We start from the raw sequence: 26,928 nt of genomic DNA on the forward strand, positions 1-26,928 counted from the left end.
TAGAAGCGGCTCTAAACAGCGTCTGTCCCGGAATGGATCTGGAGGACTTTCCCCACAATAGGCACACTTTTCAGCATTCCCAATGCATGAATCATTTGAATGATTCTCTGTGCACTTGTCACATCGAGCCTTATTGCGACAATGGTCCATTTTATTACATTTAGTACAATGACACGCGGTACAAATAGTCGAACAGACAAATAAACCTTATTGAACAAGACGTAAACATGCAAATCAGGTCACCCGACACCAGTACGATGGAACATACAATTTTGCCCCGTCCTGTGTAATTGTCAAGATGTCCTTGAAACAGGTAACCGTGTGCTTCAGAAACTTTACCTATGAAAAACTCGAATCGGTAACCACACCGTTGACCTCAACTTTGTGAGCGGGTATGTAAACATGCTTGCCTATAACAATTCTGTGCTTATCTGGGAGAATCGTCGAGATATTCGGCACAACTGAATATTGCTGCGTTCTTTCGAAGTCATTAGAAAACTTAGCGTATTATCTTTGATCTGAAAGAAGACCAGATATAGTCCGACTGAGTTCAATGTGTATAATTTTTGTTCGGCATCGCTATTGCCATAATCTGGGGTTTTCTTGGAGAATTCAATTATGAGCGGGCTTAGAGCTCGACGCAAAGTGAAAACTCAAAGAATACGAATGAAGAGATTGAATTTACGGGATCTATATGAAATTAAACTACGAATAGAGGGGTTGCTCATCTATCTTTACTCGATGTATGGCTGGATACTACCGCTATCTTTTATCAAATGGCAAGAAGAATTTGTAAAAACCTTGAACAGAAACAGATCATAAAAACACTCGCTTGCGCATAAGGATGGGTGGACATTTAATCTAATGAAATGCACCGTAACCAACAAATCATGAAATGAGGGAATAGCAAGCTGAAGTGTAACGATATGTTACTGGTCCTCTTAAATCACGAATGAGCTTTCATCCTATCAGAATGAATGTTCTGTTTATCCGGTTTGTTTCAGTTGAATGTTATTCACCTTCTGTTGAATTAATTGAGATAAGCGTGCCATTGCCATGTACACACTAAATTGTTCGAAAGTCGAACTGAAAAAAGTAATCCAAAGTAAACACCAAAGAGGCACAAAATTGGGACTCCGCCAAGAGCGCTAGAAGAACCTGGTTTTCCATCCATAGCAACTCTTTTTGATCCTTTTGGGCTGGTTAGAGCGACCAGCTATTTAAGGTGAAAATAGAAAACAGATAGAATGGGACGAATTCCTCCCAGCCGCGATAGAATTAAATTGGAAAATATTTAACGCTCAACTTGCAGCTCTGGGACTGATCCGATTTCCGCGTTTCATCATGCTACCCCAAAACGATTGATCAAGAGATTCACGTTTTCTGTGATGCCAGCGTCTCCGGTGTTATTTTTAGCAAACAGCGCCCGATGGACAAATGTTGGGAATTCAACTTGCGGATTTAGCATCCGTTTGTGGATTTCAAGGCGGCGTACGATTCAGTGGAACAAAACTAACTATGGCCGTATTACATTAGGTATTAGGCACTTTTGCTTTTTAAAAGGGCGGCGGCGAGAATCGGTCCGACTATAAACTCTGCAAAATAAAGCACATGGTTGCTAGTAGACAGTGAGCTAGTCCGAACGGTTTTGATTGTGAGGTGAAAAAGGACGGAGTACCGTGCGAGGTTTCGACAACTAACGATAGATGAAGCGCACAAATACCCTCTTGCAACTAAGTCTGCACGAGAGGACGTTTACATGGATTATCCAATTTCGGGAGCTGATGACATGGACTCAGTTTCGGATTTAAGCAGAAAACTAGTTTCCATGATGCACAAGGAAAGATTCCACCCTAGGAAATGTGCCTCTAATTGTTCAGCCGTTCTTCAGAATATACCTAAAGAAAATATGGCGATAAGGGACTACGCAATAGAGTTGGATCCTCTACCGACAGTGAAAACACTGGGGCACATCTGGTTCCCAGGAACCGATATATGAGCGCTTCATTTTAATATTTCTCTGTTACAGAAAGGCGTACGAAGTGGAAGGTACTCTTCATCGTAGCAACACTTTTGACCCTTTGGGGTTGGCTGGAGCTACAATAACAATGGCCAAGCTATTTATACAGAAAAAGCGAAACATTAGAAGGGGACTACTTTCTCACAGCTGCGGTAGAATCATATTGAAAAAGATTTCTCGCCCAACTACCAGCTCTGGAAGGGATCCGGTTTCCACGTTGCATACTGCTACCAAAAACGATTGATCAGGAGATTCGCGTATTCTGTAATGTCAGCGACAAGGCGTACGGATTCTGTCTTTATTTGAAAAGCACAGACGCGCCCTAAGCGATAATGGTTTCATTGATGACTTCAGAGTCAAGGATTGCTCCTTCAAAGATCAAATTCCTGCCACGGTTAAAGTTGAGGTTAGATTTAAAGCAGTAACGAGGTTTGCAGGACGAGCATTTTCGGACCGATTCAACGATGGCTAGAATCTGTCCCTACCACATGGACAGCGCCCTTAGCTAACCGGGTTTTAAAACTTCAAACTCTTGCAGAAAATGAACGGTTGTGCCATGTGCCAGGTATCCAGAAACCGGCGGATTTCATATCGCGAACTCTTCGGAATGGTCAGATAAGTCGGAATTACCTTTGACGTGGAGTATGAAAGCTGAAAGGAGGTGTACAGTAGCGGGTCTAGCGATGGAAGAAGGAAACAATTTCTACAAAGAATATTTTTAACCAATTTTCAACTACACCTTCCTCTAAAGAAAGACATATTGGTTTCGACACCTCAAAAATATGAAGAAAAAGCTAAACGATAGGAAACTGCAAGTTGGTTTCCTGATCAGCGAAGAGCTACAATAAGCGGAATGAACACTAACACTACTATAAAAGGAACTTATTGAAGGTCAATGGAAAATACAACAGAAAAGTGAAAGCGTATCGGGTGCGTCGAGGATAAAACGGTGTCTTCAATCTTTCTGGCTTTTGGGTGGACGCAATATGGTTAGAAATATTATTCATAGATGCAATACTTGTTTCCGTTACCGTCCAACAGCCGTTTATGGGTGATCTGTCATCTGCTCGTGTTACAGCATCTTGACCTTTTACTAAGACGGGTTGGTTATTTTGGCCCCGTTTACTAACGACCACGAAGGATAGCAGTTAAAGATCAGATTTCATTCTTGTTTTGCATGGCAACAACAGCTGTTCATTTAGAACTAGTATCGGACATGTTTTCAGAATCATTTAAACATTTCGTTGGTTCATTTCGCGGCGAGGAAATCCCTCAGATATGTATTCTTATAATTCTTGAGCGAGTATTTTGCTTTAAATGAAAATCTGCTCCCTGAAAACATCTTGGTTCATAGCATGCCGTCGTGAACAACACATGACTTTCTGTCCGTCTACTACTAGAATGTTCGTGGAATGAGAACAAAATCGCTGAACATCTTGTTTGCCCATTAGAGTGGCTCGAATATGACATTTTCAGCACAGCACTTTTTGAGTTCCTTTTGTGGTCCCAAATGCCTGTGCAAAGTTTGGGAGCGGTCGGTTGCTTCCCGGGTTTGCGCATTGCGTTCAAAGTTTGTATGGGATTTTATATGAGGAAATCAATTATTTTGCATTTACTTTAATAAAGATCGTTATTTCATTCAATATGAAAAACCAGCTTTATAAAACTATAGGTCAAACCTTGCCTAACAACTTTGTCGAAGACGGTAACTAGCTACGATTTTAAAACTTATGGTTCAATCCAAACGCAGAAATTCATTATTTCTTCCAACACTGTCAGTACACCACGACACCGATACTTTAAACTTAAATAAATGAGCATATAGTTATCGCTGAGACTTGGTACCTTTGAATGAAATTTTCAGAATGAATAACATAGACATAGTCAGAAAATGAAAAGAAGAGGGGGTGTGGCTTGAATACTCCCCAGTTCCCTTTTTAGATTGTTTAGTAAAATTAATTAAAATTAATCTTACCGGTTTGTGTGTTACTATTTAAGGGCTCTACTGTTATCTCATTTAAAATGGTACAACGGTTTATTAGTTTTACATATTTTAAAACCCTATTTCTTAGCCGTTCAGAGTCAGAATTAAAAAAAAATCCTTAGATTCCTTGAAGTCTTGGAATTGTTTCTACTGACGTTTTCGTTTGAGAATCTAGGAACGAAACTAGGATAGTTACTTCAAACAAGCGTTTTTTGATGAAATTGAATTAGTTTCACGCAAAACAGAGGCGATGTTGGCGAACCAGAAATATACTTCAGGTTAGAACCTGAGTTAGCTTTTGCCTCAAGCAAAAACAACACATAAATTTGCAGGTGTAAATCCTAAATATTGTAAATGCTATTTCCCACAACAAATATTGTAGTATGATTCATATTTGGGTCTATCAAAATATTAAGAAACTTCTGTCGTTGACATTTACAAGGACGTAATGATTCTTTGTCTCATACAAAATAATCTAAAACAAGGACTAGGGAGTACGAAAATCCCCCTTTTCTTCTTTTCTTTTTCTGACTAAGTCTATGTTATTCAGCAACTCATTCTGAAAATTTCATTCGAAGGTACCAAGTCAAGTGGTGACACTTTTTTTTCTTTTTCCGCTTTTCTACCCCACGGTACTACATCAATTGAGAAGCTCATTGCGCTTTCGTCGCACCTCTCTCTTCTGCTCTATCTCGGAGCCTCACTTGGTCCATGAAATGGGTCGACCTTTGATCTTTGATTTAGCTCTCGACTTTTTTCTTGCTTCTTGCCTCACTCTTATACGTCGCCATTTAGCTCTTGTCTCAGTGAGCCGTTTAGATGCTGATTGCATAAGCAATTTAGCTCCTGTTTCCATGAGCTTATTTACCCTGAACTCACACTACTCCGACTGAGAGTTCTCCGACGGAGGAATTTCTCCCGACACCGATAACCGCTTCTTCGAGCCATTTAGCTCCCAGCTCTGACGAGATCCACTCGGATCAGTGTTTCAAATAAACCACACATTGCACTCTAAGGAGCCTGTTTTCAAAGGAACGGTGGAAAGCAATCATTGTTATGCACGTTTCTGGGAGAGAGCGAAAAAATCAAAGCAATCCAAATTAATTTTGACTCTTAGGTTTTCACTCCTGGTTTTGGCTCCTCCTGTTCACGCCGCTTATTGATTCTTATTCTATCGCCGCTTATAAAACGAATTTAATTTCAAACTTTGCTAACAGTTCTTCAAGATTTGTACATTTAATATCTCAATTATCCCAGCAGTGCGTATATATTGAAGCAAGTCCTTTGTTTTCAATTTAATTTTCTTAAACAAATATATTATTATAACAATAGTCACGGGGAAACGTATCTCAAATCCGATGAAAAAAACTATTTCTGCTGGAGCGAAAAAATCCAAAAGTTCAAATGCATAGTGGAAGGATGCAATGCAGGTGTACTATTTATTACTGTAATAGCGGAGTACGCTAACCATTGAATGCTAACCTGCGAGGTCTATCGAAAAAGAAGGTTTCACCACGAACTGTACCAAGGTTCTGTTTTGCTTTTGTGCTTGATAAAAATGAAAATCAAAAATCTAAATTGAGCTCAAGCTTTTAAACTGTATTCTGCAATTATAATCTAGTAACCTGTTTTCACCCCTTGGTCGCTTTCACTCCCCAGGAGCCAAAAAAACCATGAGTAAAGAAATCATGGATTTTAATGATTCGTCAAACAATAGTTTTTCAACACATGCTGATTGGAGTGATTTTTGAAACACTGACTCGGATATTAATCCTACTCCGACTGAGAGTTTTCTGGCAGCGCAATTTGTCGCGATACCGGTGTCTGTTTCGTTCTACCATACTGTGAATATCCCAGCGATAAATTTCTCACGATACCGACATTCGTTTCCGTGAGCCATTTAGCTTCCTTAAGTGTGGCGACACTTATTATTACACGTACGTCCAGTGGAGAAATTATGCCTGCCAACCACAATTACTAAAGAGGCTCCCAATTGATTTACCGGAAAGGATGCAATTCAAGATGAAGTTATTAAAGATATGCGGGGATGTTTTGTTTCATTCTAGAAAATCCTGCCCAGGACACCAAATCTTTACGATAAACATTTTCTGAGATATTTAGGATTAAAACGTAAAAAAAACGCCGAGAAGCGTCAACAAGTGGACGCAATGTTTTTATTTCGCGAAAGCTTTCGACAATGGGTCCCAAACATTGCTGTTTTTAAGCATCAGCAACTAGCTTATTCTGGATGGGTACCCAGCTGGCTGCATTATTACAACGACCCGCTTTCGTTAGAATTCGCTCCACATGCTCAAGCGCATTCGAAACGTTAAACGTTGTGCCGCAAGGAAGTCAACTAGGGCCACTTATCAATCTCTTTTTTATCAACGATCTCTGCACTCGCATCATGTCTGGAAAACTACTCTATGCAGATGATTTGAAAATCTTTCATTTAATTTTTCAGGTCTGAACGCTCCAAGATGATATAGCGAATATAGAGGAATGGTGCTTGCTGTATGGCATCCAGATCAAATTCGATAAATGTACGGACACTGGGCAACTCCAAGGCGTTACGAATATACCCTTTAAGCCTGGGTGGGTTTTATTCGTGACTTGCGAATTATTCGACAGAAAATTTCGTTTTGCCGATCACATCCCTGCAACAATGACGAAGGCCTGTAACTTTGGGTTCTGTGAAACGGAACACACTCGCCGTTTGATATTACCAGTTGAAGCGCGCTCAGAGAAGTTCTGTAAAATTTGCTCTCAGAAAACTGGCTTGGAACGACCATATACGAGCTCCGCCGTATAATAATAGATGCATGTTGCTAGATTAGCGTTATTTTTGACATGATACGGAACAATATTGACTGTCCCGACAATTCTTCAAGGACTATCTTGTTTATTCCTCCTCGTGGTATAAGTAAATGTCCGCCTTTGTGAGTTTCTTGGCACCGTGCAGCCTATGGTCGGAATAATCCGGTAGATGTTGAAGCAAATTCAACAAAACTTTAACTGCTTTAATATACGACTTTCATACAACTAAATCTAGTAATAAGTCTCCAATTAAAATTTTTAACATTGACAGTAACAATAGCATTAAGAGTAATCTGTACAGTATATGCCGAAGACAAAATAAATAAATAATAATTAACGAAACTTTTCGAGGGGCAAGGAATCCATTGTCGAAACTTATACGGAATCTTCGGATGAAGTAGTATCATGAGCCAATTGTCATGTGATATTCAGTTGAAGAAACTCAATGGCACTTCAACCCGCCCAATGCATCTCACTTTGGAGGGTTATGGGGGGCAGTCGCTCGTTCTGTAAAAACTCATCTTCTAAAGGTACTTGGCTGGTTATATTTGAGGATTTGCAAATATTACTTTTGCAAGCTGCAAGGTGCCTAAACTCGCGGCCCATTACACCACACTCTGATGATCCTACCTATTTGGATCCTTCAACTCGCGACTATAATTTTGTTTCCCTAAGACGCCTTCGGCAGTGGCAAGCAGTTCAACAAAGGTTGAAACATTATCTCAGTTGCGAGGACATATGAAGCGCTGGAATCCTCCTGCACCTATCCCAAGTAACAATTCAGGTTTTATAGCACAACAAGTGCAATTTAAATTTAAGAGTGGCCTCAAGAGCACCACAGAACCACAATTGTTACTAGGGATAGATGTGGAACGTGTAGTAATTTTACAAAACGACAATTCTCTACCTTTTCAGTGGGCACATGGTCATGTCTAGCAAGCGTATCTAGGACCAATACCTGCCGACCACAATTACTAAGGAGACCCCAATTGATTTAAAGGAAAAGATTCAACTGAAAATGAAGTAATTTCGGATACTTGTGGCTGTTAATGGGATCATTCTGAAAAAAATCTGTTGAAGGCACTAAATCTTTTCGATTAACCTATTCTGAGATATTTAGAATAAAAACGAAGGTGCTATTGGGACTTTTACAGCATTGACAGCATTATTAAATTTCTGCAAATAATATAACCATTCTATCTTAAAATCATAAGATGTTTATAAAAAAAATATAGCTAGTTACAATTTGGAGAAAAAATTGGGTAAAAACTAATTCTTCTCCACCAAAGAGAAAATTGTTTGCGCGTAAGGGGCGCATAAGGGACTAACTAAAGTAATTATGGAATTTGCGTTTCGACTTCGTCTCATCAGAATCCGATACAAACTTAGTGCAGGACGAAGCTTGCGCCAGATTGACGCCAGCTCCAAAATCGGAGACACTAATTGTGTTTCTGAGAAACCCCCAGTCAAGCGTGATGTCCCACAAAAAAGATGTTCAATTGAATAAATGTTTCGATTTCGTTGAGATGACGAGAACTAACGAAATCGAAACATTTGCTCAGGAACATAATTAGAGGCTCTGTTTTTGGAGCTAGCGTCAATCCGGCGCTAGCTTAGTCTTGTTACTAATTTAGTGTCGGATTCTGATGAGACGAAGTCGAAACGCAAATTCGTTTACTAATTTATAACTGATTCGCTCTCTTCAATTTTTTTTCATGTCTTTTGTTTCACTTAGTCTTCACTTTGCCAACAATAATCAATATAGTTAATATATTCAATACACAACGTGTTATTCAATTTCGTTGCATTTAATAAAAGTAAAGAGAAGCTATCAACCCGATCATCAGGCAGTACGAAATAGGAACCAGGTTTATCTAAAAAGTGCTCAATTTTATATTTGATCGCCACTCTAACATTAAAATCATCTGAAGATAGTCAACTCACAGCATATATTTAAGAATTTTTCGAATTGAACTTACCTTCGGACAATTTTCGCACGGATATCGCTTTACTTCGCCGTGTACGATGGCACGATGTCGCAGCAGTGACGGTCGATAGCAGTACGCTCGCGGACAGAGCTCGCACCGGTAGGCGTTCTTCGGATAATGGTGCGAGATCACCAAATGATCGTCGAGTCTGGGAAGGAAAAATCAGAAAATAATAAAACATTAACCTACTCAAACAAATACAAACACACACACAAACAAATAAAAATTAACGTGGCACAACGGGACGATAAATCACGAAATCTAGAAATGCCAACCGCATCTATTGTGGGTGGTATCATGCATAATTAAGAACCGCGAGAGGACCCCAACGAACTCGATGCCGATGCCGAAGCGACCTTTTCAATTGTAATCGACGCTTCACACGTCAACTGTGGGAGGATTTCGTGTGCTGTCGCACGACAAAATGAAAAAAAAACAACGTTGTAATCGAAACATAATTTTCATCCCATTACCGCCCCTGCGTAGATCGTGTGTATGTAAATTACGTAACAGTTACGCCTCTCTCAGAATAATGGACCTTTCCAATGCGAGGAGGTCACAATTGACATTCTAATCAAGTGCTAGCAGTAACACCCCCCTTCGCATTTTGGGTGGCAATTGACTGTTAAAAACAACCCAACGAATATTTATGTTCGGGTTCAAATTACGATGAACCAAGAATGGTTCATCGTTACAATCCTTGTATTGATTATTTATTCATTAGTTCAAGCCCATCCATCGAAAGGTACACTAGTAATGTATGCAAATGTGATGGGCTGACTACCCGCAACAATTTGTTGGTGCTATAATGATGATGTCCCTTCCTCAATCTAACGTACAAACCTGGAGGGACGAACTGAATGGACAACAAAACAACAAAACGACGAACAGATAACAAGTGCAAGATTCCCAGGTGCTAAAGTTCCCACCATCAGAGGCTCGCGATGACATTAGGCGACCAATTACTGTGTCAGATAGTTCACTGGATAAATTTTTTATCGCTCCACCGCATCAACACAGGTCGTCGTCTATTACAGGATGAGTAAAGGACCATTAGCATTGGACAAACACATTCTACCGAATGATATACGGCTCGAGCAAATTTTTATCTCACAACCTTTATTTTGACTCGACCTCCGGATGTCATTTCTAATCTCGCTGTAATTTACGATGAAGTGAACCCATATCACCCATTAAATCACGCTCAGTCCAGATTTGTGCCCGGTTGATCACGATCGTGGCGAGAGGGAGAGAGAGGTGTTGGTCACAACTTCCAGTCACCACGCCCACTCAAGTGCAATCCGAATAGCGCTCACAATTAGTGCAATTAATTACGCGTCGTGGCTTTCGTCAGTAAGTTCCGTAACAACCGGATATCTAAGCCTTTGGTAAACATGGCGATCGCCGTCCCTTTTTGCTGTATAGTACAGTCGAAGATCACGCATAGCATTAGAATCGCAACACTCGGGAGGAGATTTATTAATATTTTAAATTATTCACGCCTCTAATTGTTCGTCTTCGAGTGGTGCGCGAGGGAAGGATCACGATCGTGTGGTGCGCAACACTGCTCGTCGGCCGGCTCTTGGCGACATACTCGTGCCCGCAAGTGCGATGAGTTATGTGACATTTTCATTAAATGTGATCAGCAACCACCATCGTCACCGTCGCGACGTCGTCGTTGTCGTCAGATTCTTCTGGTACCGAGACCGAACGTTTATGAACTACATTGTGTGAATCAGGTCGCATAGATCGGGAGTGTGGGCGCAACAAATCGCGACAACGATCGCCTAGACGCGAGTTCGGAGAACAGACAGATGACAACCCGGCAAGAGCTAGAAGATGGTTGGTGATCATTTTTTTATGTCGCGGGCGATTGCCCTCGCGAGACCTCCCCGGGGAGATGGAAGGGGTAAAAATTAGAATAATGATTTGAAATGTTTGTTTTAGTCAGCGATAGATCAATGACATCAACGAAGGACTTGTTCGGGCCGAGAGCGATTGGATCTTGGGGCATGTTACCCAAATTGCTTTTTTTTCTCTGCTGGATCCTAAATCGAAACGATCTTGGTTTATGTCCAGACATTGCATAATTTCACGACCAGTGGTCTCAGCTTCAATCAATCATCAAGTTCTGGCAGTAGCCCGAAAAGGAGTCGCGGTTACTTTCACGCAACGTCCTTCAGTGACACAAAAGAGCACAAAACTTAATCCACGAATCTAACTTTCTCTCCGTCGGACCGACAGTTCCCAAATGAAACAAATCTGCTCCGAGGATTGACGCCCAATAGGCCTCCCGCGATCATATCTTGAAGATCGATCTCCTTTCGCTCTCGTTTCAACCGAAAATAATAGTGATCTGTGACCGAAACGCGATGCGTAACACATAACCAACCGACAAGCTTTTATCGTTCGTCACACCAGGCTGTGTTCTCGGCTGTTCATGGGCAACGACATACACTATCATTTAGACTGGAGCACATTCCAAAACGGAGCTGATCGCACACGTAAAAGCCGACTAATATCAATCATCGCAGCATAACAAAATACACAGTTGTCGAGGTTTGTAGCGACCGACTGGAGAGACAGAGAGACCTTCGCGATCAGGAAGCGAAATGCCCTTTCTTTCCCCGGGCACCAATTCCATACGGACTGATGTCTGATGCCCCCGATAGACGTCACTCGCACTCTGCACCCGCAGCCCCTTCAAATCAAAAGTCTGGCATCAGCAGCGCCGGCATTGAGTGGCCCCGGTGAACAATATAGCAATCATTTTTGACATCTAAATCAAAGTGGGTCCTCCTGTGAACCGACCAGCAGCACTCCACAGACATTCATTCGGTGGCCAGCCCGAATGTCGGGAAAAATGACAGGGTTTTAATTTTAGAAAAAGTGAAACTTGGAACTGGCTGGTGAGCATTTTGGAACCCAGTCGGTATCACATCCCGATAGCAGATTTGGCATTCCGCCGGTTTCGGTGATCGTGCGACGGTTTTGCAATGGGGATTCGATTGATCATGTGAGCTTGAGTTTTCTTCTTTGGTAACATTGCGTGGGAATTAGACTGGTAAATTAAGCAAACCGAAACAGTTCTTTTACTAGAAGCAATCAGTAAACAAAAGGAAAAGTTTAAAAAAAATATTTTAGGTTTTGTCACGTATCAAAGATTTAACACGTTAAACCCGATAGTCAGAGGGACCAAATTAGTTGATATCGTGAATCTCAGGTATAGGGTTCGATCTGATATAGTACATGTCTTCTGAATTAATTCTCAAAATCTTTTAAAAAAATAATATCTGCACTCTGAACAAATGGAAAAATCAAATTGAATAGATACCAAATTTGAATAATACAATGATTTATTGATATGTTTAAATAAAAGGCAGAGCTAAAAATGCTTTTTATGATAGTCTAACCTATCGTTCACTACTCTTGTACACTGTACATAGTTTGGCACATTCGACATTCGTAGCCTACGAAACCCAGATCGCAACAAGTCAATTTTGTTTCTAACCTTCATGCTCATCAGAAATCATCTTATAGTTCGCTAGGAAATCATCTAAATTCATAAAAAAGACAAAAACTAAACTTTACATTAATTTATCAATAGGGCAGCTAAGTCGGTCTGCTATGAGATGGATCAGACAAGTTGAAAGACAAATTCCTTATTTTACTAAAATTAGACATTCAAGCACAAAATGGGTTATTCCAATTTTCATCATATGAAGAAGTATTTCCTAATATATATAGCAGAGGAGTGCAATCCCGAAGCTATCTGGAACCCACTTGATGTGATGTGAACGCTGAAATATATAGACGTACGTAGACGGTAATTCCATATTCTAGTGTATCGGGAAGCAGAGTGATGTGTGGTGTATTCAAACAAAGTTGATATTCATACCGTTTTTTCACACCAATTGATCACATTAGCAGTCTCCCAGATTTTTTGCAGAGCGGTCGTCAGCTCATACAACTTTAAAAGCAGTCAATTTGCTGCAGACATCATTGACAAAGAACGCAAAAAAGAAGGGCTCTGTAACTCCCTTGTGGATCGGACAATGTGACGATGGAAAGATCAGAAAATAAAGTTCTATTTCTTGCAGCCATTTTCGTAAGATCCGAAATAATTCAATTAGTCAGAAAAATATGAAATAGGGATGTCAAATTATGATTCGATTAATCGATTTACAGCTATGCTTATCGAATATTTAATAAATCGAAATAATCGATAAATTTATCTCGACCGTTGTCACGATTAGTTCCAGAAAAAATGTATATAGGGTAAAGTGACAATTTTCACCATACTAAACAGGGTGCTTCAGTAATTCATTAATTTCTCGGCCTACAATCAATGGAATGCGTAAAAATTGACATCAACAGCTTTGCTTCGTTGTTTAGAACCAATATAATAACACAAATGCGCTGAAAACAGTGGAATTCTCGCGTTTGAGCGCAATGAAAACTCGAATCGAATGTCCCTATTGTTGCGCTACCATTTGACTCAATGCGTTGAACAAAGATGGCAGACGCTGCTCAGAGGTGGGAAAATACCGTTTGAGTACCGGTACGGTAAACCAAATGTTCACAAGTGTTTATGTTTCCTTTACATTGTGTGCGGTCTCATCGCTGGTTGTGTTTATACGAGACACGAAAACCAAACCGAGTTTCGTTTACACAGCACCGCGGTTTGGTTTTGATTTTCGTTTACCGGTGCACGAGTATGGGAAGGAAACACGAGAATAACAAAACCAAACTTCGGTTGTGTTGCGGTTGTGTATTCGGGTTGATGTTTATCGGCTGTGCTAGTGCTGCTAGTATTTTTATTAAGAATTCTAAACAAATTTCTTTATAATATAAGGTATCTTTTCGGTAATTGAAAAAATGTCTTCAGAAATATTTCTGTTCAAATAAATTATGTTCGAGGTCATGAATGGCGTTCCTTAACTCAATATTGCGACATTTTCATAATGTTTTATCATCAGGAAGTTTTCAATATGGGTATGTTTGGTATGGGAAACTGCCCAAAAATCGAAAGTAAAAGGAAATTTAATAGCCTCCGCTATTTTTATACCTATGATAGCAGATCAAAATTTAAGATGACGGTATATTCAAGATATTCTGAAGAGATCTGAAATGGCGAGCTATATTCAATACTACTGGTATTCAATAACGTTTTAATGGTAAAAAATATCATGAAACAAGGGTATTTTTGATATCGAAAAGTTGTGTAGAGATTAAAAATTGTTATTCGTCGTCATTTTGCATCCCAATATGGTGTTATTTTCACGAAAATTTAGCATTTAATAGCATGCATATTTAAATAGGCATATATTTCCAAGGAAACGAAACTTGAATTGCGTCGTAAATTAGAAATTCAAAATGGCGGCCTATTCATGATGATTTAACAACTAGCATGGTTATATTGTGGACCAATATCCACATTAATGATTGAAGGTCGTTTTACATGTTTTGTTGTAATGAGACAGACAACTTCGGGATTGGACACAATGTGATCAAATTTTGAAGTAGAATACTTCTAACGTTTCAATATGGGGTCCCGTTTCAAAAATTTCAGTTGAGAAATTTTCCCAGGTTTGAAATGCGAGTATCTTCCGTTCTACTGGACGAAATCGCAATATTTTTGCACTATCTGATCGGAAATTTGTGCACGTATTTCGTATTAAATTTCGGAATTACAGCGACTACTATAAATAAACCAAAACAAGGATTTTCAGAAAATCCTTCGGAAACAGCGAGGAAAACGCGCAATTTGCCAGCATATCCCACGCAGAGCCGTCAAAAAGGAGCATGTAAGCGTTTCATTACATACGGGAATGTTATATATACAGGTCACGCGAGCTTGTTTTGTATCAGTGGGTGCTCGCTTACCACACGAGTAACATGCTCGTCCGGACGGTACAATGAGCGGTATCATGTTTGCGTTCCCGTACCAAGCGTCATCGCAAGGTTCTTCGTGATAAAATCCAGGGAATCACCAAATCTGCCATTCGGCGTCTGGTTCGTCGTGGTGGTGTAAAATGCATCTCCGATTTAATCTACGAATGCTGATGGTGTGCAGGAAAATGTCATCCGAGATGCCGTGACCTATACTGAACGCGCGAAGTGCAAAATCTCAATGAATGTCGTCTATACTTTGTAGCGGCAGGGACGCACATTGTATGGTAGAACTCACTTGTATCATTATAAAAAAGGCCCTTTTCAGGGCCACTACTCATTTCAAAGAATAAGTTTGCATTTTCTGTTTCATGGACTGTTTCTCCCTGGAGAGCAATTTGGGTTAAACCCTAAATTATGATTTATTTCAGTACGCAAATTGCAAATAAAACCTGAAACAAACTGGAGTGAAGTGGAAAACATTTTTACTAGGCGCATTCAAAAAAGGTTTCAATTCTCAAACATTTTACCAAGGTGCCGTATTACATTACTCTCTTTACCCTGAGTGTTCGATAATCTCCGTATTGGAAACACAATTTCAATTTTGTTCTTTATCAAAAATATGTGGTCGACCAACGAAGGGGTGGAGCTTCGAAGAACACATATTGAGGACAACACAAAAAAGGACGAGCTTACATTGTGCTGTAGTCAGGTATAAAAACTCAGCATGCTGTTGCTCACGCTCAGTTCGTTTCCAGCATCAGCATGCAGCAGTTCGTTTGCAGCATCTCCCGCAAAATTCAAACCGCCGTCCGTTTGCTGCTGTCAGAAAAGTTTGTCTTCGATGGCACCAAAACTGTTACCATATACACCAGCACCAAGTAAATTTCGAACACTGCCCAAAGAAAAGGCCCTTTTCAGGGCCATCAATTTATCGACAAAGAATGAAATTGAAGTTTTGTTATTACAAGCATCAGCTTGTCAAGAGCGTTGGATGGTAAGTGAGCCACTTGTGAACGACGGTATTGTTCACAAGCTTTCACGTAGAATGGCACAAAATCAAGTTATTTGTGATTTATAGACAGTTTAGTGTAATGATTCAATTTACAAAAATCGAACATTTTCTAACGTTTCGATATAGGTGCTCCGTTTCAAAATTTTCGGCCAGAATGCTGCCTGTTTTTTCAAACGTGAAAATCTGCTGTTGTATTGAATGAAAACCTTCGATTTTTGCGCTGATTGGAAATAGTTGTGACTAATTCTGTAGAATGTACAATTACTGAAAATAACGGATTTTGTGAAAGCAGTGGTTGGTCCGTACAATTCGATTCCAAGCGAGCCAGACTAGTTTTCGTTGGAAGGTCCACCTCTGACAATAGAAGTAAACTATTTTATTTTGAATTCAACTACAACTTCCTTGAAAACAGCACAGCTAAAAAACTTTTGGGAAAAACGCGCAAACCTAAATTTTCCACTATAATGGAAACTGCCTGTGCCCAGCCGCACAGCATCATCAAGATTGATAGTAATTCAAGCCGGAAGGAAAGAGGTTGTAAGGCAATGGAAAACGAAAATTTCATTTATATCTTACTGGAATATAATTGGCTGGCCCTGAAAAGAACTTGTTGGTTTGTGGTTTATTTTGGCTCACAATTTAGGCCTGTTCGATTGCTGAAAGCTGTGAATTTCTCGCAGGGCGACAGTTTCTGTTCAGTAGTGATGAGGCTTCCTAACGCCAACCGTGACTGGGGCACTTTACACGGCCTTCGTTGCTTACTGCTTGCGGGGAGGCTTTCCTTGAATTGAAATTTTGTTATTACAAGCATCCGAAAGTAGCTTGCCAAGAGCGTTCGATGGCAAGTGAGCTACTTGTGAACAATATCGTAGATTTCACGTAGAATGACACAAAATAAAAAGTTATTATTTGTGTGTTTGTTTACAGTTTCGTGTTTACTAGGCGCATTCAAAAAAGGTTTCAATTCTCAAACATTTTACCAAGGTACCGTATTACATTACTCTCTTTACCCTGTGTGTTCGATAACCTCCGTATTGGAAACACAATTTCAATTTTGTTCTTTATCAAAAATATGTGGTCGACCAACGCAGGGGTGGAGCTACGACGAACACATATTGAGGACAACACAAAAAAGGACGAGCTTACATTGTGCTGTAGTCAGGTATAAAAACTCAACATGCTGTTGCTCACGCTCAGTTCGTTTCCAGCATCAGCATGCAGCAGTTCGTTTGCAGCATCTCCCGCAAAATTCAAACCGCCGTCCGTTTGCTGCTGTCAGAAGAGTTGGCCAAGCACGCCGTCTTCGATGGCACCAAAACTGTTACCATATACACCAGCTCCAAGTAAATTTCGAACACTGCCCAAACAAAAGGCCCTTTTCAGGGCCATCAATTTATCGACAAAGAATGAAATTGAAGTTTTGTTATTACAAGCATCAGCTTGTCAAGAGTGTTGGATGGTAAGTGAGCCACTTGTGAACGACGGTATTGTTCACAAGCTTTCACGTAGAATGGCACAAAATCAAAAGTTATTTGTGATTTATAGACAGTTTAGTGTAATGATTCAATTTACAAAAATCTATCGTTTCGATATAGGTGCTCCGTTAGTTGTGACTAATTCTGTAGAATGTACAATTACTGAAAATAATGGATTTTGAAAGTAGTGGTTGGTCCGTACAATTCGATTCCAAGCGAGCCAGACAATTTTCGTTCGTCCACCTCTGACAATAGAAGTAAACTATTTTATTTTGAATTCAACTACAACTTCCTTGAAAACAGCACAGCTATAAAACTTTTGGGAAAAACGCGCAAACCTAAATTTTCCACTATAATGGAAACTGCCTGCGCCCCCGCAGGGAGGAAAGAGGTTGTAATGCAATGGAAAATGAAAATTTCATTTATATCTTACTGGAATATAATTGGCTGGTCCTGAAAAGAACTTGTTGGTTTGTGGTTTATTTTGGGTCACAATTTAGGCCCGCACGGTTGCTGATAGCTGTGAATTTCTCGCAGGCCGACAGTTTCTGTTCAGTAGCGATGAGGCTTCCTAACGCCAACCGTGACTGGGGCACTTTTACACGGCCTTCGTCGCTCACTGCTTGCAGGGAGGCTTTCCTCCGGTGGACTACGCAAATTGCAAATATGGTCAGAAACAAACTGGAGTGAAGTGGAAAACATTTTTACTAGACGCATTCAAAAAAGGTTTCAATTCTCAAACATTTTACCGAGGTGCCGTATTACATTACTCTCTTTACCCTGAGTGTTCGATAATCTCCGTATTGGAAACACAATTTCAATTTTGTTCTTTATCAAAAATATGTGGTCGACCAACCAAGGGGTGGAGCTACGACGAACACATATTGAGGACAACACAAAAAAGGACGAACTTACATTGTGCTGTAGTCAGGTATAAAAACTCAGCATGCTGTTGCTCACGCTCAGTTCGTTTCCAGCATCAGCATGCAGCAGTTCGTTTGCAGCATCTCTCGCAAAATTCAAACCGCCGTCCATTTGCTGCTGTCAGAAGAGTTGGCCAAGCACGCCGTCTTCCATGGCACCAAAACTGTTACCATATACACCAGCTCCAAGTAAATGTCCAAACAAAAGGCCCTTTTCAGGGCCATCAATTTATCGACAAAGAATTGAATTGAAGTTTTGTTATTACAAGCATCCGAAAGTGGCTTGCCAAGAGCGTTGGATGGTAAGTGAGCCACTTGTGAACAATACCGTCGCTTTCACGTGGAATGGCACAAAATCAAAAGTTATTTGTGATTTGTAGATAGGTTAGTGTAATGATTCAATTTACAAATATCGAACGTTTTCTAACGTTTCGATATAGGTGCTCCGTTTCAAAATTTTCGGCCAGAATGTTGCCTGTTTTTCTAAAAGTGAAAATCTGCTATTGTACTGAATAAAAACCTTCGATTTTTGCGCTGATTGGAAATAGTTGTGACTAGTTGTGTAGAATGTTCAATTACTGAAAATAACAGATTTTGTGAAATCAGTGGTTGGTCCATACAATTCGATTCCAAGCGAGCCAGACTAGTTTTCGTTGGAAGGTCCATCTCTGAGAATAGAAATAAACTATTTTATTTTGAATTCAACTACAACTTCCTTGAAAACAGCACAGCTAAAAAACTTTTGGAAAAAACGCGCAAACCTAAATTTTCCATTATAATCAAAATTAGTGCCCCTACCGCACAGCATCATCAAGATTGATAGTAATTCAAGCCGGGTGGAAAGGGGGAGGGAGGTTGTAAGGCAATGAAAAATTTCATGTATAATAATAATACTTTATAATTGGCTGGTTCTGAAAACAACTTGTTGGTTTGTGGTTTATTTTGGGTCACAATTTAGGCCCGCTCGATTTCTGATAGCTGTGAATTTTTCGCAGGGCGACAGTTTCTGTTCGGTAGCGATGAGGCTTCTTAACGCCAACCGTGACTGGGGCACTTTTACACGGCCTTCGTTGCCAACCAGCTCCCTGTCAAGGACGACGTCTCTGTACAGCCAGCATCACTGCCATGAAAGCAAAACATTGATTTTGAACCGAATGATTAGAAGCTGTATTTAGTTACAAAATGTCGATTTTTTGAATGATATGATATTAAATCATCCCACAAGATGCAAAACGTCGTGCGGAATGCTTGAATATCGAGCATAGTGCCGAACATAATTCTTTGTTTGGGGCTTTATAGCTATAACGCCCCATATATGTCGGTCGCTGTCAAACTCCATATGATAGTATAGGGTTGCCAGGGGGCTGTTGCCAACTGCTTGCGGGGAGCCTTTCCGCCGGTGTTTTTTGATTTTTGTATGGAAAAAGTAAAAAAAAAACATGATAAAGTAAGCTTATCCTATGCATAGGGTTCTAGAGAGCCACGCACCAAACCTTCTTAGCTTTATTGTGCATAGTTTAGACAGTGAAAAAAGTGCCTGTTCGTGTTTTTTTGGTTTGCACCTTTCTTTCTTATACGTAGTTGAAGTTGGTGTAAAAAAATGTAAAAATCTTAAATAACTTTGAAACTAATGAGTATTTTTGCATACAGTCTTCGACAATATGATGTAGTTTTGATAGTTACACATTTGTCTTGAACATAGTTTACACGAAAAGTCACAATGAAAAAAGATATATTAAAAAAACTAGATATCGACAACCTTCCCAAGTAACCATAAGCATTAAGCCATTGCACTGTATTGGCTATACATTTGCACTAATGTTGCATTGAAACTCCATTACAGCATTAACAACGCAATAAAGCTCTTTATTAGCATCAATAATGCATAACTGCACAGCCGACATATAGCATTATAGCTTGCTCTATATGCGTATATAAAGCTGATATAACGCGTACATGCTTCAAGGATCTTTAAAGCATGTAAGCTTTACAAGTGCATTTAATGCCATTATAGAGCATATAAAAAGCTGATATAATGCTATTGTAATGCTGTGGGTTTATTTGTTATGCAACTCTTCTTGAAGATTATATTCGGCATATTTCATTTCAATCGAACATATGCAATATAGTCCAGGAAGCAAACGCAGCGCACTTACCGTGAAGGACGAGGCAAGTTACCTCAGTTCGAGACATACTAAAGGTAATTTTCGTAAACATTCATATCATGTGAGAACGAAAACCCATTAAGGATATTCATTACAATGCATTAGAACAGAGTCAATTACGGTTTTAAACAGAATATTTTATTTTAAATTTTTTCGTTTTTGCTCATCATACCGAAAGGAAACATACGAAATGGTTTTAAAACCATGGCGGACAATGACAACCAACTGAAGCTTTTTAATAGCATTAGTAATGCCAATATAAGGCTTTCAAATTTGACATTTGTACGCTTTTGCTATATATTAGCATTAGTACTGCAGAGCCGAGCTGTCAATCTCCGCACAGTAATAGCACTATATTTCGCCTTTTCTGGCATAATATCAGCATTAAATAAGTATTTAGGGCTTCACGGCTTTTTAGGACAGCTTTATATGTGGATCTAAAGCAGATATTAGGCTACGTTATAATGCTTATTGGTTACTTGGGTTTAGTTCTACAAGCTCAAGTTCTTCAACAAAATTCCTCACTATGAGTATTTCTAAAACTTTGTCGAAGACACCAACTTTCTATCTCGTCAGTATAAAAAGTTAATTTTTTAGTTCGATCATAGTAAGCCATGTCTAATTTCCATTGTTATCAGATTGTGGGGAATATTCATACGAACAATTCTTCCAAAGACACCCTGTGAATATATTCGATGGTTTGGCCTCTAGTGAATTAAGTTCACGTTTTTGGCGTTTCCGACCACTGTGCAACGATAATAGAAACATGGCGTAGATAGACTCGTCACCCTAGTTTAATCATCAGACCCTATGGTTGAATAATATTTCGTGTAGTTTTCGTGTAATTTTCAAATGATTAACAATATCGCCTCGGGGGTGGGCGTAGCGTAGTTGGTAAATCGATTGCCTTGTACGCAGCGCACCTGGGTTCGAGTCCCGACTCCGCACACAGGGTTAGAAATTTTTCAAGAGAGATTTTTCTAACCCGAAGAGGCGAATGACCTTAAGATTAAAACCTCTATAATCGAAATAAAAAAAAAATCGCCTTAAAGTTAAAGGGAAAATTACAGGAAATTTTACGGGTCTTTTGAAAACACTATTGTAATAAAATAAAATAATTGCGCTGTTGAAAATTTTTTTAAATGTCTCGAGAACTACCACATTTCAAAAAAAATTGTTATGGGCAATTTCATTTAAAATTACGTTTGGAATCATATTCAAAAAGAAAATTGTATTTTTGACTGCAAATGAATTATAAAAATATGTCAAAAGATTTTGTTAAGAAAACATGTTTATTGAAAGCTTCTCCATGATCCAAATACACTAAAAAGTTTCGTTTACGTCTTTAAAACGATAAACATTAGTTTATTGACATTTTATGATGGGGAAATGAGACTAACTGTTGAAAATGGCGTAATTGCACGAATTAAATGTTATTGTTGGAGCAAAATTCCAAATATCTCGACAACTATCGCATTTTGAAAGATTTTTGTTAAATACATTTTGATTTGAAATAATACTTACAATCATATTCTGTAATAAAATTAGTTTTGTATGCCAATAAGTACGAAATATAAAAACATGTATAAAGTTGTCGTTAAAAACATTTTTCTACAGATAAGTTCTCCATCATGCAATCACATTCAAATTGTTCTTTTCTCTTGAGGTTTTCGTTGACAAAATATAAAAAATTAAAAAATGGGTTTTTTTTGCAAATTTGTAACGAAAATTTTTGTTTTGTGAAAAATGAAACATTTTTTTCAGTGTATATTTTTTTCGTACAGAAGTATTCATTTCGTGTAACTCGCTCTCAGATAGCTTTGCTGTTTAAATACAGCAAGCGAACAAAAAAATTTAGAAAGTTATTCACGCAGAAGCGTCTACACCCTTTTGAAAAATTGCTCTTGAGTCAAAATAATCTTATTGACTGTGGAAAATAGTTAGTCTTCCATGCCGGTGAACTGTGAAAAGTTTTATCGGAATCTAAGATGGTCGGTCACGATTTAAAAGGTTTTCGAACGGATCTTCGTGAAATTCCTCAGATTTCGTCGGTCATACAAAATCGGATGTCACGTCGGCAAACGCACATTGTAAAACTCCCATCAGAATCGGTTCAACCGATTAATTGCTTGCTTAGTCAAACGATTGCGCAAACCGATTTAGTTGGCAGATAAATTAGGAGGATTTCAAAATGAGGTACTTTAGTTTGACACAGTTCAAAGAGTGGTGCTCAACGGAGCCGCAGGTCTTTTACAAACTTTTACAAAAAAAACGAATATTAGTGGTTATTAGTCAGATATAATGCGCGAAATTCCTTGCTAACGGCATCTTAAGAATAATTGTTCGGTGTTAAGTTAGACCGGGCTAAGTCGCAAAACATCAAAAATGAGATAGTGATAGCACTGGATAAAGAATATCGTCAGCTACATCCGACTTTTGCCGGATTTTAAATATGTAACAATAAACAAGAATTAAGCCAAAAATAATTTTCCAATCATAATGTAAAGGCTGCTGCGATTCAAACTTTAAACTAGTTTTTTTTCTCGAAATCAATATTTTGTCACTTAGTCCGGTATGACTTAACACCGACCAATTCATTTCTATCTTCTTGTAATACACCTTGTAAGACCCTGTTGTCATCGCTAATTAGGGTTCGTCGCGGTGCGGATGTGGGCGGTAAATGGATTGTCCGCACCGCAACCGCAAAAAAATAATAAAACCGCACCGCTTACCGCAACCGCACTTTATTTACCGCACCGCACCGCGCGGTAATGCGGTAAATGTGGTAAAAATTTTCTATTTTTAAAAATAGTGTTGAAAAATTGTACATTTGTGTAAACATATATAATAAAATGTTATTCTTATTCACACGAAATTTAACTTTAAGAGACTCCTTAGAATTTAATGTTTATGAAAAAAATCAACCCTTGCATTTTCTATTAATAAAATTCCGTAGATTTTAAGGCATACATTATACATTCAAAAACGTTCTACTGCAGTAATAGGAAAACTTTTATTTTAGCAACCCTTCAGTTAATTGAAAAATGTGGATTAAAAATGTAATAAGAAATTAAGTTGCATATTTTTTTCTTTAAATTTTCATATTTTCAATGTTTTTGACATATGAAAATGAAATGGATGATTTTCGCATTTACGTAGTAAACCACCTTTCATTCTTAAAGGAATTTCACCAAAAAAAAATTAAGGTTGAAATACCAGTAATTCTATATAGTAGCGCATATATTCCAATACAGTGAAATAAAAACATATTGTATGTCATTAATAAGAACGACGCCATATTTGACGAAAAAAAATTGCTCTATACAATACATCTAATCAGGAGTCGGTTTCAACCGGCACAGAATTATTGAACATTAGAAAAACTGCAAAAAATGTATGATTTGTAGCATACAGCAGAAATGATTTTTAAAAATAGGGGGTTTTACGGACAAAATATCCCAAAACTCTAACTTCCGCATTCTTCAAGAAACAGATGTATTATCATTCAAAAACTAAGATTGCTCCCTTTAAAAATAAATGAAGTGTAATTTTCTAAAGGCTAGTTGGAAAGTTCTAACATTTAATATATTTTCCTCTAATATTTTCCCAATGAGCCAATGGCAAAAACTTCAATTGAAGTGAACGGGAGTCAAACTATGTGGTATTTGGCAACAAAAGCTTCAAAAAAGCTACAAAATAGTCTTAACCGAAAAATATTAGGACTTAATTTGGTAGAAAATTATAGTAAATTTGAATGGAAGTACGCGAAAAAAAGTTATGTAGCATACTTTTTGAGAAAGAGTCCAATAAAATTGACTGCAGACAAATTCACATTGAATTTACACAGCAATCAAAGAAGATAGAAATACGATGTTGATGAACGAATGATAAAATAGTCATCCTAATTTGGACCTCCTTATTTTGGACGCTTTCATACATTTATATCCTATACTGCCAATTACTCCAAATTCGTTTGGTTTGATGAAGATAATTATATTCTTTGTGTTGTGCTTAAGTCCCATCATAATTAGTTCATCTCTAATTCCTTTAAATTAGTCAAAATTCACAGTTGAAAAATTGATATCGAAAACGATTCATAATTTCACGATTTCCAACAGAAATCGAGAGAAGTGATGCACTTTTACATTGGATTTAAGAGTAAAAATTTATTGTTTTCAAATGATCTAAAAATTTTGTCTCTATTTGGATCTTGCATTTTATGTATTTGAAATGGTTAGTTTGTGAAGTTATACTTAGAAGTTAAAATAACTAGTCCAAAATATGTCGTAAAAATAATAGCGTCAAAATATTTCGGACACAGCTAGGTTTTTTTCATAATAGCATTCTGTTTATCAATTTAGAATAATCAAAATTATCACTTCATAATTTTTTTTTGCGGTGCGGTTGCGGTAAAACCGCGCGGTAAAAGCTCTTTCCCGCACCGCATCTGCGGGAAAAAGTGTCTCACCGCACCGCAGATTTTGCGGGGTGGGTGCGGTAAATACCGCGCGGTTGCGGTAATTACCGCAACCGCGACGAACCCTATCGCTAATGCTGCCCTGATGCTCACGATCTTATGTTATTTTTTTGTTTCTCGCACTTACGGATTACGAGTGTCAATCCACCTCCGCTAGTATTAGTTTCCTCACTGATAGTGCTGACTGATTTTGTGGTACTGGATGCAGCTTCTGCCGTTGTCATTATTGCGTGAAAAGCAGTCAGAATTTTGCCAATCTTTTCCAGGTAGGTTATTATTATTATGGTAGGTTCAGGTTGGAAGGAATGACTAAGTCAAACCGCATAGTCGCGAAGAAATCACTATTAGTAAGTAGTAAGAAGTTTCTCCTAGTATCCTCCAGCACGGATTCCACTTCTATGTACGCAATTTTTTTATAGCTACATAGCAAGTACGCGATGCCAGATCATGAAGCCACACCTCGATTTTCTCATTATCCGTATAAACAGATATCTTGCTATTTACGCTGTTACACAAAACCACGTGTTTTAGAATTATTTTCTCTGGGTTAATTTAATTCACGTTATCAATGCTGTATGCCTGACATGATGGAACTGGACAAATTCGACTTGTTTAACCTTCATAAGTATTTCATATTGCAAATATTCGATATGAAAAGATCGGAAGTCAATAGCCACCTTATTTGATTAGAGTCCCATTTCTTACTTCTGCGACTCACCCATCTCGCTTGTTTATCACGGCAGGACTAAAGGAAACAATTTCTTTTGATCTTCCGACAATGGCCACTAAATTAAAATAACTGTTTCTCATTGATTGCTGCATGCTGGCAGAAGTAGAAAGCTTAATATCGTCACCGTCGTTTTCAAAGCTCGCTAATATAACCCTACTCCACGATTTTCTAAAACTTTCTTCCTTCAACTCCTTGCTCTTCTTTGAGTACTATGGCTCTTAATATTTTTTTTAATTCGTTTATCTGACACGGCTCATAGCGGTAGCTTAACGGAGCCGTGGATCTTTTATACGTTTACAATACATGTAAAAATAAAAATACAAACAAGAATTAATTGGATCTCGTGCGCGCAACTTTTTATTGCGAGCGGAGACTTTTTTTCGCGAGGTTCGTTTGGCAAACAGCGTCAGGGGGGTCATTTAATTCTCTCTTGTTTTTCACGTCCCGGTCGAAGCTGGCTTGGTGTCCGGGATCAGATGTTCTCCCTTGCTTCTTGCACTTATTGTTGATCAGTGTAAATCCGTCGTCATTGTTACTGCATTCGTTGCCGATGTTGCTTACAGTTGCTTTTGGGGTGCTGGATGATTCTTTTGAGGTTGTCATTATGGTCTGAACAGCTGCCACAAATTTGGCCATCGTTTGTGGTTCAGGCATTGGTATTGAAAACTCTGTTTTAGGTTGGTTTGCCGTAGATGAGTTGGCAATCGGTTGAGATGCATTTTCCTCTGCATCTTCCGCGCAAGGTTGTCCATGATGAGCTGTCTGATTACAATACTTGCACGTAGGAGTTTGCCCCTCATGGGTACGTAGCGTAGTTTGCATAATTGTAGTTCCGTGAGTATTGAGTTTTATTGCCAAGTAGGAGGGTATAGGCCTTTCAACCCGCATCCTCACTACAAAAACGCCGTTAGGAGTACCCGGGAAGAAGTTTCTCCAAGTATCAGGTGTAACGGATTCTACTTCTCCGTATTGCGACATGCATTTTGCAATTGGCTCAGGAGGGGTACGAGGTGATAGGTCATTTCACCTTACATCTATATAATCATTCTCAATGTATACGGGAATCTTAATTCCAACGTTGTCACTTTCAACCACGTGTTTTAAGTTGTTCTTCAAAACGAAACGCTCGGCTTGTGCTAACGTGTTGAATGATATTAACACTACATTGCGAAGATGATGATACTGAAGGTACAAGACTTCCGCAAGCCTAAGTTGCATTTTTACCTTCAGAAGGCATTCCACTTCACTAAAACTCGGTCGTTTTAAACAAAATTTAAAGTCAACGACCGCTGCGTTGGGTCGGAGTAGAGCTTTTTCGTCAACTTTTTTCGTGATGACAAAAATAATCCGATATTTCCTTTGTTCTCGAGACAATGCACACTAGATCGAGAGGCCCGCTGTTCACTTGGCTCGATTGTACGTCTGACTGCGGCAGAAGTAGA

The 26,928-nt window shown here is 38.8% G+C and overlaps 1 protein-coding gene across 3 annotated transcripts in view; it reads right to left on the reverse strand.

Annotated features, from left to right (window-relative positions):
• Window positions 1-26,928, reverse strand: part of LOC131678608 (transcription factor hamlet) — a 290,300-nt gene that overhangs the window by 12,853 nt on the left and 250,519 nt on the right. For all 3 annotated transcript variants that reach the window (XM_058958826.1, XM_058958825.1, XM_058958827.1), the window contains exon 7: window positions 8,801-8,957. In XM_058958826.1, the coding sequence (XP_058814809.1) occupies window positions 8,801-8,957 (157 nt within the window). The remainder of the gene's footprint in view (window positions 1-8,800; window positions 8,958-26,928) is intronic.

Source organism: Topomyia yanbarensis, chromosome 2 (genome assembly GCF_030247195.1).
Source record: "Topomyia yanbarensis strain Yona2022 chromosome 2, ASM3024719v1, whole genome shotgun sequence".
In the NCBI taxonomy this organism is placed as follows: domain Eukaryota; kingdom Metazoa; phylum Arthropoda; class Insecta; order Diptera; family Culicidae; genus Topomyia; species Topomyia yanbarensis.